A 12,823-nucleotide genomic window follows, 5' to 3' on the forward strand; every position below is an offset into this window, starting at 1 on the left:
ACCCGATTTTTGCTTTAGTTTTTCCCTGTTAGAGCCTAGGTAAGCATTATGTATCTTGAGCACTGTTTTTCACTTGTACCAACACTACAGTCATAGTTTTCTGCTAGCTATACCATAAGCTTCTTGAAAGGAATAATTAGATGTTTAAATGATGAAAGTGTTTAGTTTTTCTCATGTATAAATAAAAGCCTATACTTTTAGCATTAATTGTATTATGAAACTGAATCTTCATCAATACAAATTACTTTCATTACTATATTTTATAGCCCTTTAATGAGAAGGATTGTTATTAGATGATAAAAGCAACTTGGATCAGTGAGTGAAATGCTAAAATTATGGAACAGCTTAATTAAAGGGTACTTAATTTAGTGAGGGAAGAATGTATTGTAGAATTTCAAAGAATTTAATGGGAGGGGGCCTGTGTGAGTTATTTTCTTACTAGAATGCTGCATATCCACTGTGTAAAGTGACTTGTGAATGGAAGATGCATGTGTGTAGAATGGAGTGCTGGATGAAAAATACTAAAATTGAAAATAACAATCTAACACTTTAATGAATTAGTCCATTGCTGTGGTATCACCTACAGTTTATTCTAGTGCTTAGAGATCAGATGACATTATGACAGTATCTCTTTATTTATAGACCTCAAGTATAAACCTCCTTTGCTTTCATCAATAAGTTCTTCAGAATTTCGCATCTGTGCATTTGGTTATTTTAGCAAACACAGCATTTTTATTGTGTTTAAAAGCATGCATTCACATTTTCATAGTTAGAGCTATCTGACCATGCCTTGTTGGGTACTGCAAGTTTCTTTTTTCCAGTTCACCCTTTCCCCTTCTCTTACAGTAAATTTATTGATTGTTTTGTTCCTAATACAACTTCAGTGGGAAATGATCCACATTTATTCTGATCACGGTTTGTTAATGGTATCTTTTTAAACTTTTAATGTAACTTTTAAAAGGCTGACAAACTTTGTGAGTTCACATTTATAAATCTCTTACCTTTGAAATCCTGCTTCTTTCCGATTACACATGATATGCATTATAACCCACTATTTCAATTCCTGCCTTTCTCCTGGCAGAAAACTCACCTGAGAGACAGTGGAGGCTCTTGTTTAGATTTCCCAGAGGTGTGTCAAGGTTGTACCTGGCAGCTGGCTAATCAGTAGGTTGGTTGCCCAAGATAAGATTCTCCAGGCCATCATATTGGAGTGGGTAGCCATTCCCTTCTCCAAGGGGTCTTCCCAAGCAAGGGATCGAACCCAAGTCTCCCATGTTGCAAGTGGATTCCTTACCAACTGAGCCACCGGGGAAGCCAAAGAATACTGGGGTGGGTAGCCTTTCCCTTCTCCAGGGGATCTTCCCGACCCAGTAATTGAACTGGTGTCTCCTGCATTGCAGGCAGATTCTTTGCCAGCTGAGATACCAGGCAAGCACTACGATAAGAACAGTTCTATGTTGAAAACACCAGTTTCCTACCAAACTCATTCACATTGATTTCTTGGAGAAGTACTTTTTAGGGCATACTAAAAGAAAACTTTGTACAACTTTGATTTTATTGTCTCTTTGATCTTAGCAGATACTTGTATTATAGAATATAGTGTCTAATTATAAAATTAGTGAGTGTAGAATAGTGTGGAAGATATAGATAGGATGAAGGGGAAAAAGTAAATTATTTTAAATTCCACCACCATACCCACTTCACTAATGTCTTCAAGTATGTTCTAATCTTTTCCACAAGTTGTTGTTATATTCTACATAAATTACACTTCCTTCTGTTTCACTATTACCTTATTAAGAATTTATTTTCACATATTATCAAATATTCTTCAAAAGCAGCATTTTGAATGGCTTTGTAATATTCATAAGTAATTATACACTTGATAATTTCTAATTCTAATTTTCTACTAAGCAATTTGAAATGGTCTGCATTTCTTTTTTGTGTGATAAATCTTTTCTAATTGTAAATAGAGCTTAACTTTCACATTGTTTACATAAATCTTCATGTAAATTTATAATTATTTCCTTATAGTGGATTCCTAAAAGGAAAATTACTGGATCATTGAATATGATTGTTTTTAGACATAGCAAAATATTCTTCATTGATGCTATTGCCAGATCGATTGTTACCCTTTTGTCATTCTTTGATAATTTGATAGACAGTGGAGTATAATTAGACAGCTTCATGTTTTTTCTTTGATTGCCACTGAGGTTGCATTTTTAATGTGTATTTACTCTTGTTATACCTCACTTATTAGAAGTAGAAATCACTAATTCCAGGGAGAGTGTAGGTGATGTTTGATAATGGAACCACATGGATCACAGGGTCATGATTTAGACAATGACTTTGAGAGTCTCAGTTCTCAAATGAATTAAGATCGCATTCTCTGAAAAAAATGAAGGTAAGGTACTGAAAAGTATGATACACTGACTGAGTTCTAATTTGGACTTGATCTAGCTTTTGAACTTGCCATCAAACCCCTGTGGGCTTCAATTTCTTTGAAAAATAGAGAACTTCCCTAAGTAATATTTTTTTTCCATTATAGTCCTCAGTATCAAAATCCTGATGACTGTAGAAATACTCATCAGAATCAAAGTTACAGTTCATAAATAATTTTCTGGCAATATTAAAAGTTCAACATTTCCATTCTGAAATGGCTTCAAAGATTGGATTAAAAGTGATTAAGAAAAATAAATAAATAAATAAATAAAAGTGATTAAGCATTTATGGCAATGAATCCATTATATAGTAGAGTTTTAGATAGCTTTCATATAATTTTAAGTTCTTATTTTGGGGATTTACCCACTTCTTTCAATTTATACATTTTCATGTCTTGTAATAATAATAATAAAAAGTTGCATCCCGTCATTCTCACTTTCTTTAAATCCTTAGATTTGAGGGGAAACCCAGAGGTCAGGAGATTGTGGACATTCAGACTAGGGATTAGGTTGAGGACACTCTTAGAAGCATGGTTGGTTGCTCAGGTGAGACCACAGTTAATTGGTTTGTGTTCATAAGTTTGTTCATTTTGGAGCAAGCGCACTTCTGATTGGCCCCTCAGAAGGGAGGGGTTGATGTTTGTTGGCCTGGGGAAGCATGATCAAGACTCTGTAGGCAGGTAATTGTTCATTGATTAAATGAGATTGAAACTTGTCTTGGTAGCTATTTGTTGCTATAGCTACAGAACAAGCAGTTTCCTCCTCCATTTCATTTTCAGTTTATTAATCTTTCTGCCCTCAAGGCTTAGGACAGGATCTTGTATACAGGCATCTGCAAAGACTGTGGAGTAAATGAATTGAAATTGAATACAGTTATTTTGGATCTTAGAATTTCTATCACACATTCCCTTGTTTTCATAACACAGCCTATTTAAGTTCCATAACACCTCCTGTCTGGATTGGGTCTCAGCCTTCTACTTGATGCTATTTTTTTTCCTCCTTCTTTCTATTCTGTACTTAAGGTTTTACTTTACAAAAGATGCAATGATGTCACAATCTGGATCAGAAGCAGTTAGTTACTCTCCAACCTATTGAACTAAGGCCAAGTTGACTACTTTGCTTTGATGATCCCTTAGTGTTTTACATGCAAGCTTCCCATTTTGTCCTATTAAGCTCAATTACGTGGCTAAGACACTCAAAGTCACTCTTCCTGGGGCCTGTCTAATGTGTCCCTGAACGCAGTCACACAGTCATGTCTGACTCTTTGCAACCCTTCGGATGGAGTAGGATGCTGTGTCCTACTCCAGGGGATCTTCTCGACCCAGGGGTCAAACCCACGTCTCCTGTGTCTCCTGCATTGCAGGTGGGTTCTTTACCCCTGAGCCCCCAGGGAAGCCCAATCTATTTCTACTTCAGCACTTTTGCTCATGCTTTTCTACATTGGAGGAATACATTCTACAGCGGAGGAATACATTTGTTCCATTTCCAGCTAATTAAATCCTATACAAATTTATTTCAGTTTTCTTTTCATAAAGAATTATCTGATCTTCCAGTAAGGTATGATTTCTTCCTTTTTCTGAACTTATTAAAGCACTGGTTGTGCCAATAAGTGGAACACATGTTAAATTCTCTTTGGCTTTGTACTGTAAAATACTTTTCTTCTTACTTATTTTATCATTCCAAATTGTAAGCAGCATTCAAGGATTCTAACCTCCTGGATAATCCATTAAAATATTTAAAGAATAATACATCTTTAGTAAATATATTTGGAAGGAATTCAACCGATTTTAGAATATCTGAATCCCTTTCTATAAAAAAAAGAAACACTGAATTCTAGCTACTGGTGCAACTGAATCCTGTTGCTTCAGAGGTAGGATGGTGATAGATTGGGGCAAAAAAATCAATAGTTTGGTCAAATTGTGATTGTAGTGATTAATATTTATGAATATTCACATTCATCCAAAAGATGTTTTATGTAGATAACATGTGCTGCAATTTTTGACATTTGCTTGGAGAAATAGAAATACTGCTTGATCGATTTTTACCTTTATTTCTTGTGATCACAGTGTGTATTTGAGGCCAGTTATACACATTCACATATCTAATATAGCAGTAAATAGACATGGACCTTTTTATTTACATAGACAGCCTTTTAAAATTCAGTGCCTTTCTCACAGCGTGGTTTTATTTAATGCACTAAAAAATAAACTGAATTCTAAATTTTGCTCATTAAAGATAACCTTGACTAGTTATTAGTGAGAAGCAAGAAAACCTTCTAGAGTTTCAGAAACATATGGTGTAAGGTATAATATCTACCATACAATGAACACTTGAAAAACAATTATGAAATGAAAGGGAGATTGTAGAATTTCAAAGCTAAGCTACTAAGATTTTTTTCTTTTTGAGAAAGGCAGAATTTATACACAGAGTTTTCTGTAGTTTTTTCCTAAAAAATATTTGCAAAAAATTATCTTCACCATCCATTGGCTAATAATTAAATTATATTAGGGAGCAGAGACCATGTATTATATAGCTTTGTACTTCTGAAGCGTTAGTCACTTTGTCCTGTCCGACTCTTTGCGACCCAATGGACTGTGACCCACCAGGCTCCTCTGTCCATGGAATTCTCCAGGCAAGAATATTGGAGTGGGTTGCCATTTCTTTCTCCAGGGGAACCTACCAACCTAGGGATCAAACCCTGATCTCCTGCCTTATAAGTAGATACTTTACCATCTAAGCCATCAGGGAAGCCCTTTGTACCTCAAAGCCTGATGCATTTAAGTGTCCAATAAGTATCTTCTGAAAACAAGCATGCAAAACAATGATGCAGAAGATAATACGAGAGTGTGTTTCTGTGTCATTTTTTACGACCCTTGTTACTCTAAGTATGGCCTTCAAGCCAATAGCTTCAGCATCACCTGGGAGCTTGTTGGAAATGCAGGGCCTCAGGCTCCCCCTGTGACCTACTGAATCTGAGTTTTAAAAAGATCCCCAGGTGATGCATATGCACATTAAAAATTAAGAAGTACTGTGTTATACTATGGATAGAAGCAGGCCAAGGAACATTAGCTAGCTTTTCCCTCCTCCTTAACTCCTTTTAAAAATACTTTAAAAATAGTTGTTCTGGTTAATCATGTTCCAGTAACTTGTGGAGGAATTTGACTGAGTGACCTGATCAACCTTTGTTTATGCTTTTGGACTTGAAATTTGACTTTTGGCTTTTTAACTTATAATCAGAAACCTGATCAGAATATACATATTTAACTTAAAACAGATCCTTTCATGCTAGCTGAGCTAGGATAAATTTATGGCAAGAGAAATGCCTGGCACATTGCTGCTAAGTTGTCCTGGCCTCCTGCCAGGATTTATATTTTAACACTTCTGGGATTAATGATACACTTCACATAAAGGATTATTTTTACATTTTGGTTCCCTGGAATGAGCACAGTGCGTAAATTGTAATGCCAAGTAGCAAAAGAAGCTTTTGAAGGAGCTGCCACTTATTGTATGTGTTATTATGAATTATTATTGACTTTAAATGCTGGGTTTCTTTCATTCCCTAGATGTGGCAAAGGATATAATGTCAGATCAACTTTATGTGAAGGACTTTTAAATTTATCTCTAACATCTGAGAAGGAAAGCGACATCTGACTTTAACAGATGTACCATAATGTAAATAAATAATTGTAATATACTTAAGGAATATTACAAATCATTGTGCATATGTTATATAGTTTTATTTTATTTTGATTGTAGAAATACATGGCTCATTTCAACACAGAGACATTATTTTGCTCTTTACATGCTTAATCACCAGCAAAAATTTGATTAGGAGGTACGAGCTTTCTTTACTGGAAGCCAGGGCATTAAGCTCTTTGGTGTAATTGTTTAATTACCAGTGCACCATTTTAATTGACATGACTGTTGTAACTTTCCATGGTAAGGAAGATGCAGTGTTTTATTTTTGTTTCTTATCTAATGAAAACCACTCTCTCAGATGGGCTGGTTTGGCAATTTGACTTCAGAAAAAGTATTGCAGAATGAAGTTTTTATGTGAACAAGAAAAAGAAATTAACTTTAGTGTGCATCTCATTGGTCTGCCAAATTGGAAGTACATTTTAAGCCTGATTATCATGTTCTAATTAGTCTCTGGAGGACATTCATGGACAATCGAGTGCTCATTAATCCATCTTCTTCCTGTAACATTGATTTGTTCATCCCCTTTTAGAGACTCAGACATAGAAACCCAAAATTGATATGTGGTGTTAATGTGCTTACAGATGTTGCCACCACTTATCCAGATAAGAAGTCCATCTTAATGTACGTCACATCTCTCTTCCAAGTTTTGCCTCAACAAGTGAGCCTCGAAGCCATCCAGGAGGTGGAAATGTTGCCAAGGCCATCAAAAGTTACGAGAGAAGAACATTTTCAACTACATCATCAAATGCACTACTCTCAACAGGTACAAGATGGAAAAGATAGCTAATAGTCATGATATTTCCTGTTTGATATGGAATTTTAGTTGTAATACACAGATATCTATATTATCTGTGGATAGATACAGATATATGCATATATGTAGCATTGTGTGTGTATGTGTATATATATATTCACACATGCATATATGTGCAAAAGTATATATACAGCTTAGCTTAGAGTGTGTGTGTGTGTATGTGTGTCTATGTGTGTGTGTGTCCTTGGAGAGAGAAAATGAGAGAGAGGACTCTGTGAACCTAAATTTTACCTGATATCATGAACTATAATGTTGTTTTCAAGACACATTTTTAAAATGCTCTGCTATTGGTAAGCACCATTTTATATGAATTTAGTACACAGAATAGATTGTATTTCCATTGTGTAAAATGACATAAGATAAAAGATAGAATCATATACATATTAAACTTTCCATCAGCTAGAGCACAAAGCAGGGAACTAGACCAAGAGCAAAGGCAAGTACTCTGTTTAATAATAATGTCTTACTTTTAGTGGCAACTTGCTGATGTATTAACAAATTTTGAATGCTCAAAGTAACATTTTTGGTAAGATGAAATTAGTTTAAAATAATTTAAGTAAACTTTAAATGAGAATACATATGGTAAAGACGTCTATGATATCATTGTATAGAATCCAGTGGGATTCTTCTATTACATGTCTTGTTCTTCTTCCCAAGAAGAATATTTAGGGTGTTTTGTTTTGTTGTTGTTGTTTTTTAATTATTTGACACAACGATGAAAAAGCCTTTAGCGAAATTTCTGCTGAAGGCGTGGAAAGCTCTCAGGCCTCATTTTCTCACTCTACCGAGCTAATTCTATATTTAGCTTATGAAAGCTCCAGTCCTTTCCAGGGTATTGACATGATGAATTCTGGTTTTGTTTACTTTGGGTTCAGAGAAAATTGCTTTGGGATGCTTGTTTTCGCCAGATGGCAGGGACGCATCCTGTATGCGTGCTGAAGGTGTGTCAGTATGGAATCTTTATGATGAAACCCCATCCTCCTCTCTTCCCTGACTGCCTGCTTTCTGACATGACATTGAACACACCGCAGTGCTTGGAGTGTACCAGTTTCGAATATCACTTACATATGTTTAGGATTGCATTTTTCAGCTCACTGTTTCCGTTTGTTTTTCTAGTGTGTTGGAAAGCAGTTCCTTTCAGGGTTACTTATGTTGTCTCCTCCTCCTCCTCTCTGTCTTCCTTCCCCAAACCCTTCTGCAGATCACTGTCAGTCTAGCACAGGGCTATGAACGAACTCCTTCCTCTCCTCAGCCTCGCTTCAAGAGCTATGCCTACACACAGGCTGCTTATGTCTCCACCTCTGACCCCACACGGAGCCCATTTCCTTCACAGGTCTGTCAACATTTACTCTGTTCTCCAAACCAAAGAACTTCTTCATCCAAGATAACCTAACATGGTTTTTGTGTGTCTGATTGAATTTTGCAGTGCTTTTTTTTTTTTTCTTTCCCCCTTCTTCATCCAGAGTCATTTCCTGGTTCTCAGTTGTATTAGATACTTGACACGATGCTGTTTTTGCTACTGAGAACTCTCTAGGTTTAACCAATGTTCATTCTTCATGACCGACGATTCTCAAAATAGTGATTTGTACTCTCATTATATAATTACCTGTAAGATTAGCATTTATGAAGGTTACAATGGTTATACCAAATCATGAAGCTCATTAAAGAGAGCTCATTTAATAGAATGAGAAAATGCATATAATTTGCTAGTCACATTACTTGCGTAGATTTTTCTAGATATCTGATTCCTAAGGGAAATGTATTCTCTATATAGACACCCTTATTATATATTCACTCTCTCTCTATATGTATTTGTATTCTATTTAAGAAAAATATAACTGGAAGCTTCTTGATATATTTTAATTTGGCTAATTTAAACTTGATAGCAGGTTCTGTAGTATTTATACAAGAAAGTCACACTCAAAACAGGTCAGATTCTATGCACCATTCAATATTTTCCATGTAACAAATCTTCTCAGTGGAGTTTTCCTTCATTATTGCAATGTTGTAGAAAACCCAAAAATATAAGAAGCTATAGCCTCTACATGTTAGAGCATGGAAATGAAGTGTGCTAGAATTGCTGGATTTGATAAAACTTCCTTTTAAGAGAAAAGAGCATATATTTTGCTTAGAAGAACAATTTGAAAAGTTCTTGCAGAAATGACTTTTGTAAATACAGCGCTGTGAATGGGGATTTAGAAATTATTGTCTTGATCTCATTGGAGACTCATCAGTTTTGTTAAGATAGTGGTTGTATTTAATTTGTGATTTATTTGGAGCAGTTAATTGATGCGTGAGGTTGAAAGTTTTTTAACACCGGAAGATTTCCCCAAGGGAACATATTTCAGGGCATCCTGATGCCCTTTATCCTTGGCTGGTTTTCTTGCCAAGTTGAACAAAGGAGATGAGTGAGAGTGTTTATGTGACTCAGCCTCATCTTTAATTAGATTCCCATCCACATTTTCACAAAGGTCAATTGTATATTCTTGAACAAAATAACTTCATCAGTTTCTTCATAATCAGTAAATGAAAAGAATTCTGCCACACATTACTGAGTGTTAACTATATGCTATCTGTATACATCATATGAACTAGCAAAATCCTTATAATGACTCTCAGAGTTGACTATTTTTTATCTCCATTTGTAGTACATCCACCCTTCCTTTTTTCTCTTCTCGCACCCTCCTGACTCTCCCTGACTCTTTAGGCTTTTTTTTTTTTTTTTAATCACCATACTCCAAAAGAAAATTCCAAGCCTTAAAAAACAGGTGTCGTTCCTCCTAAACTAAAGAAGTGTAAGGCAAGACAAAGAGGGAAGTATTTTCCCCCTTATTTTCCGTTTATTGGGCTGCCTTTTCCAGAAGATTTTCTCCAGTGCCTACTCTGGCAGCACATTTTTACCTCATTACCATCTCATTAAGGCATTGCTCACGTATGACTCCTTAATGAAGTAATTATAAATGGACTTAATTTTGCTAGATGGTATTTGTTCACTCTCCCTTTGTCTAAATATTACAAAATATGTACTATATCATAAAATATTCACCAGTTCACTTATCTGTTTTAATTTAACAGATGCCACTGAAATAAACCTATTGTTATCCTTTAGAAAAGAAGAAACATGAATCAGTTGAGCAATGATATATTCTGCCTATTTTTAAAGGAACCACAGTAGAAAATGGTGCTACATGTAGTTAGATTTGAGAAGTTTGTGTATGATTTACTGAGAATATTTTTCTGAAGAGTTTCTCAGAGGGGCCGAGCCTGTACTGCCTCCTGCAGGTTGTATCGGATCCACTTCAAATGACAGGCCAGATTGGATTCCATCAGAGGGCTTCATTCAAATGTTTACCTGGTGGTCTATAAGGAAGGATTAAGTTTTCCATAACGGAAGGGAGAGCCATGTGGTGACTGTTCTCTATAGGAAACATAAAATTCCTAAATTATCTTAAGAGTTTCCAATATCTTAGAAACATTAATTATCCCCTTCTGTCCCAACTTAGAAAATTTGATTTATAGTCATTGCAGTTTGTGAATGTATTTAGGTGAAGCAGTCTCACCTGTCTCAGGATTTCTGCCTATAAACCAGTTTTTCTCATAATTTACCAAGAAGAAATAGGACCTGATGTGAACCCCAACTTTTCCTTCATTGTATCATTTAACTACCACCCATTCTTGAGTGGAGGACATCGTTTTTACAGTTACACTGAATTTCTATTTTTATGACTTTGATCATACCTCTCATTCTACTCCTAATTTAATATCCAAAATCCCCAATATCTGTTTTTGCTTTCCATTCCTCTCTTTTTCCAGGCACCTCACACTAGCCAAAATGCCTGTAGGTGTACACCTCCTCTCTCCAGACAAACCACTCCATTTTATCTTGTGAATGTACTATTTTATGACCCTTTCACTGATCTTTTTTTATAGTCTATGCTTTATATATTCATTTGTTTATTCAACAAATAATTATACTTCATCACCAAATCCAGTGTCTTTTTATCACCTCTCAGGTTTTGTACTGTCATTGTAATACTTTTCTTATAGCCTCTAGACTTAAGCAGCTTCTCCTTCATCTCTAACTGTCTTGTGTCTCTTTCCTTATGTGGCTTTACTCCTCTTCCAACTCCCTTAGCATAAGTGTCTGGTGTGAGATCCTTTGACCTTTTTTGTATACATTGTCTCTTGTCAGTATGATTTAGTCTCTTGACTTGTTCTCTGCCCCTATGATCATTGTATCTATGTCTTCACTACTTCCAGTCTCTCTTGATTTACAGCCTCATTTCCAACTCTTTGATATGTATCTATATCTTGGTGTCCGCTGATTTCTCAAACCTGTGATAACCTGAAATGGACCTTGTTTCATTGCTGACAAACCTGCTTATTGTCCTTTTGGTTATGTAAATGAAGATGTTATTCAGCAGTTCTTGAGACTTAAATATATGACATATTCTTTTGTCTGTAGTGATCTGATATTCAGTAAGGAGACATGTGTTGTCAATTCTTTCTTCACGTATTTCTTCACTAAGTTATGTCCCCTCGGTATTCCCCTCGGTATAAGTGCCCTCTGATTCAGGCTCTCACTGCATGTCTTCTAGATTACAGAAACAGCTTTGCAATCAATATCACTCTTTTTAGCTTAGTCCCCTCTAAATCAGATTAGATTTTCTTATTAACAGCTTTAATAATGCAATTCACAAAACTTTCTTCACTTCTTTTGGCCTCTCTGACAATTCCATTCTCCCAAATTTCATCAATAAATTCCAGGATCTATTAACAATTTATATTTTCATGCTTGTTTCACACTAATCTATTTTATGTTTTCTTTACTCCAACCAAATGAAATCACTTTTCTCCTGCATGGTGTGAAGCAATTTTGTGTCTTAGCTTTTATGATTCTCTCAGCCTGCTGCTGCAGCAGCTGCTGCTGCTGCTGCCAAGTCGCTTCAGTCGTGTCCGACTCTGTGCGACCCCATAGACGGCAGCCCACCAGGCTCTCCCGTCCCTGGGATTCTCCAGGCAAGAACACTGGAGTGGGTTGCCATTTCCTTCTCCAATGAATGAAAGTGAAAAGGGAAAGTGAAATCACTCAGTCTTGTCCGACTCTTAGCTACCCCACGGACTGCAGCCTACCAGGCTCCTCTGCCCATGGGATTTTCCAGGCAAGAGTACTGGAGTGGGGTGCCATCACCTTCTCCATCTCTCAGCCTAGAATGACTTATATCTTCTTTTCAAATTGGTCAGTTTAATCCAAATTTCAAGACCTAACCAATAAGTGGCAGGGCCTGGATTCAAGTTCAAATTTATCTAATACCAAGTTCATGTTAATTACACTGCCACTGAATTTTCTCTATTATTATTCTCACACATTGAATAGTATTCATTTATGTCATAATTTTACACTTATGCATTAATCACCTATGTAGCAGGTATTATTATAGGACCAAATGACACATAATTAAACAAATATACAAAATAATTCCTGCCTTGATGGAGGGCATGTGCTCATGGGAGAGTCATAATGTGAACAAGATAAACTGTATCAGTACAATAAAATTTCAAATAAAATGAAAGTAATATGTAATAAGTAAAATATAGTAGGAAGTAAAATAGTAAAAACTAAAAGTAAAAATATAAAAGAGGACAGTGGAATATGCAGTACATGGTGGGAAAATGTTAGAATTTCAGTGTGTAGTCAGAGGATTCACTAAGAAAATAAATATTGAGTAGAGACTGGAAAGACGTATGGGTGCCTTTGGGAAGATAAACACATAAGGAAGAAACACAAATAATACAAAATCCCTGAGTCGTGGGAATATTTGGAGTATTCAAGGAAAGGCATGGGTTAGGGGCACATTGCTGGAGACGTAGT

At 35.8% G+C, this 12,823-nt stretch overlaps 1 protein-coding gene across 1 annotated transcript in view; it reads left to right on the forward strand.

Moving 5' to 3' along the window:
• DMD (dystrophin) overlaps window positions 1-12,823 on the forward strand; it is a 2,235,978-nt gene that overhangs the window by 547,734 nt on the left and 1,675,421 nt on the right. The window contains exons 8-9 of the mRNA XM_052663429.1: window positions 6,719-6,900; window positions 8,153-8,284. Of these exons, the coding sequence (XP_052519389.1) occupies window positions 6,719-6,900; window positions 8,153-8,284 (314 nt within the window). The remainder of the gene's footprint in view (window positions 1-6,718; window positions 6,901-8,152; window positions 8,285-12,823) is intronic.

The sequence above is a fragment of the Budorcas taxicolor genome, chromosome X (assembly GCF_023091745.1).
Source record: "Budorcas taxicolor isolate Tak-1 chromosome X, Takin1.1, whole genome shotgun sequence".
In the NCBI taxonomy this organism is placed as follows: domain Eukaryota; kingdom Metazoa; phylum Chordata; class Mammalia; order Artiodactyla; family Bovidae; genus Budorcas; species Budorcas taxicolor.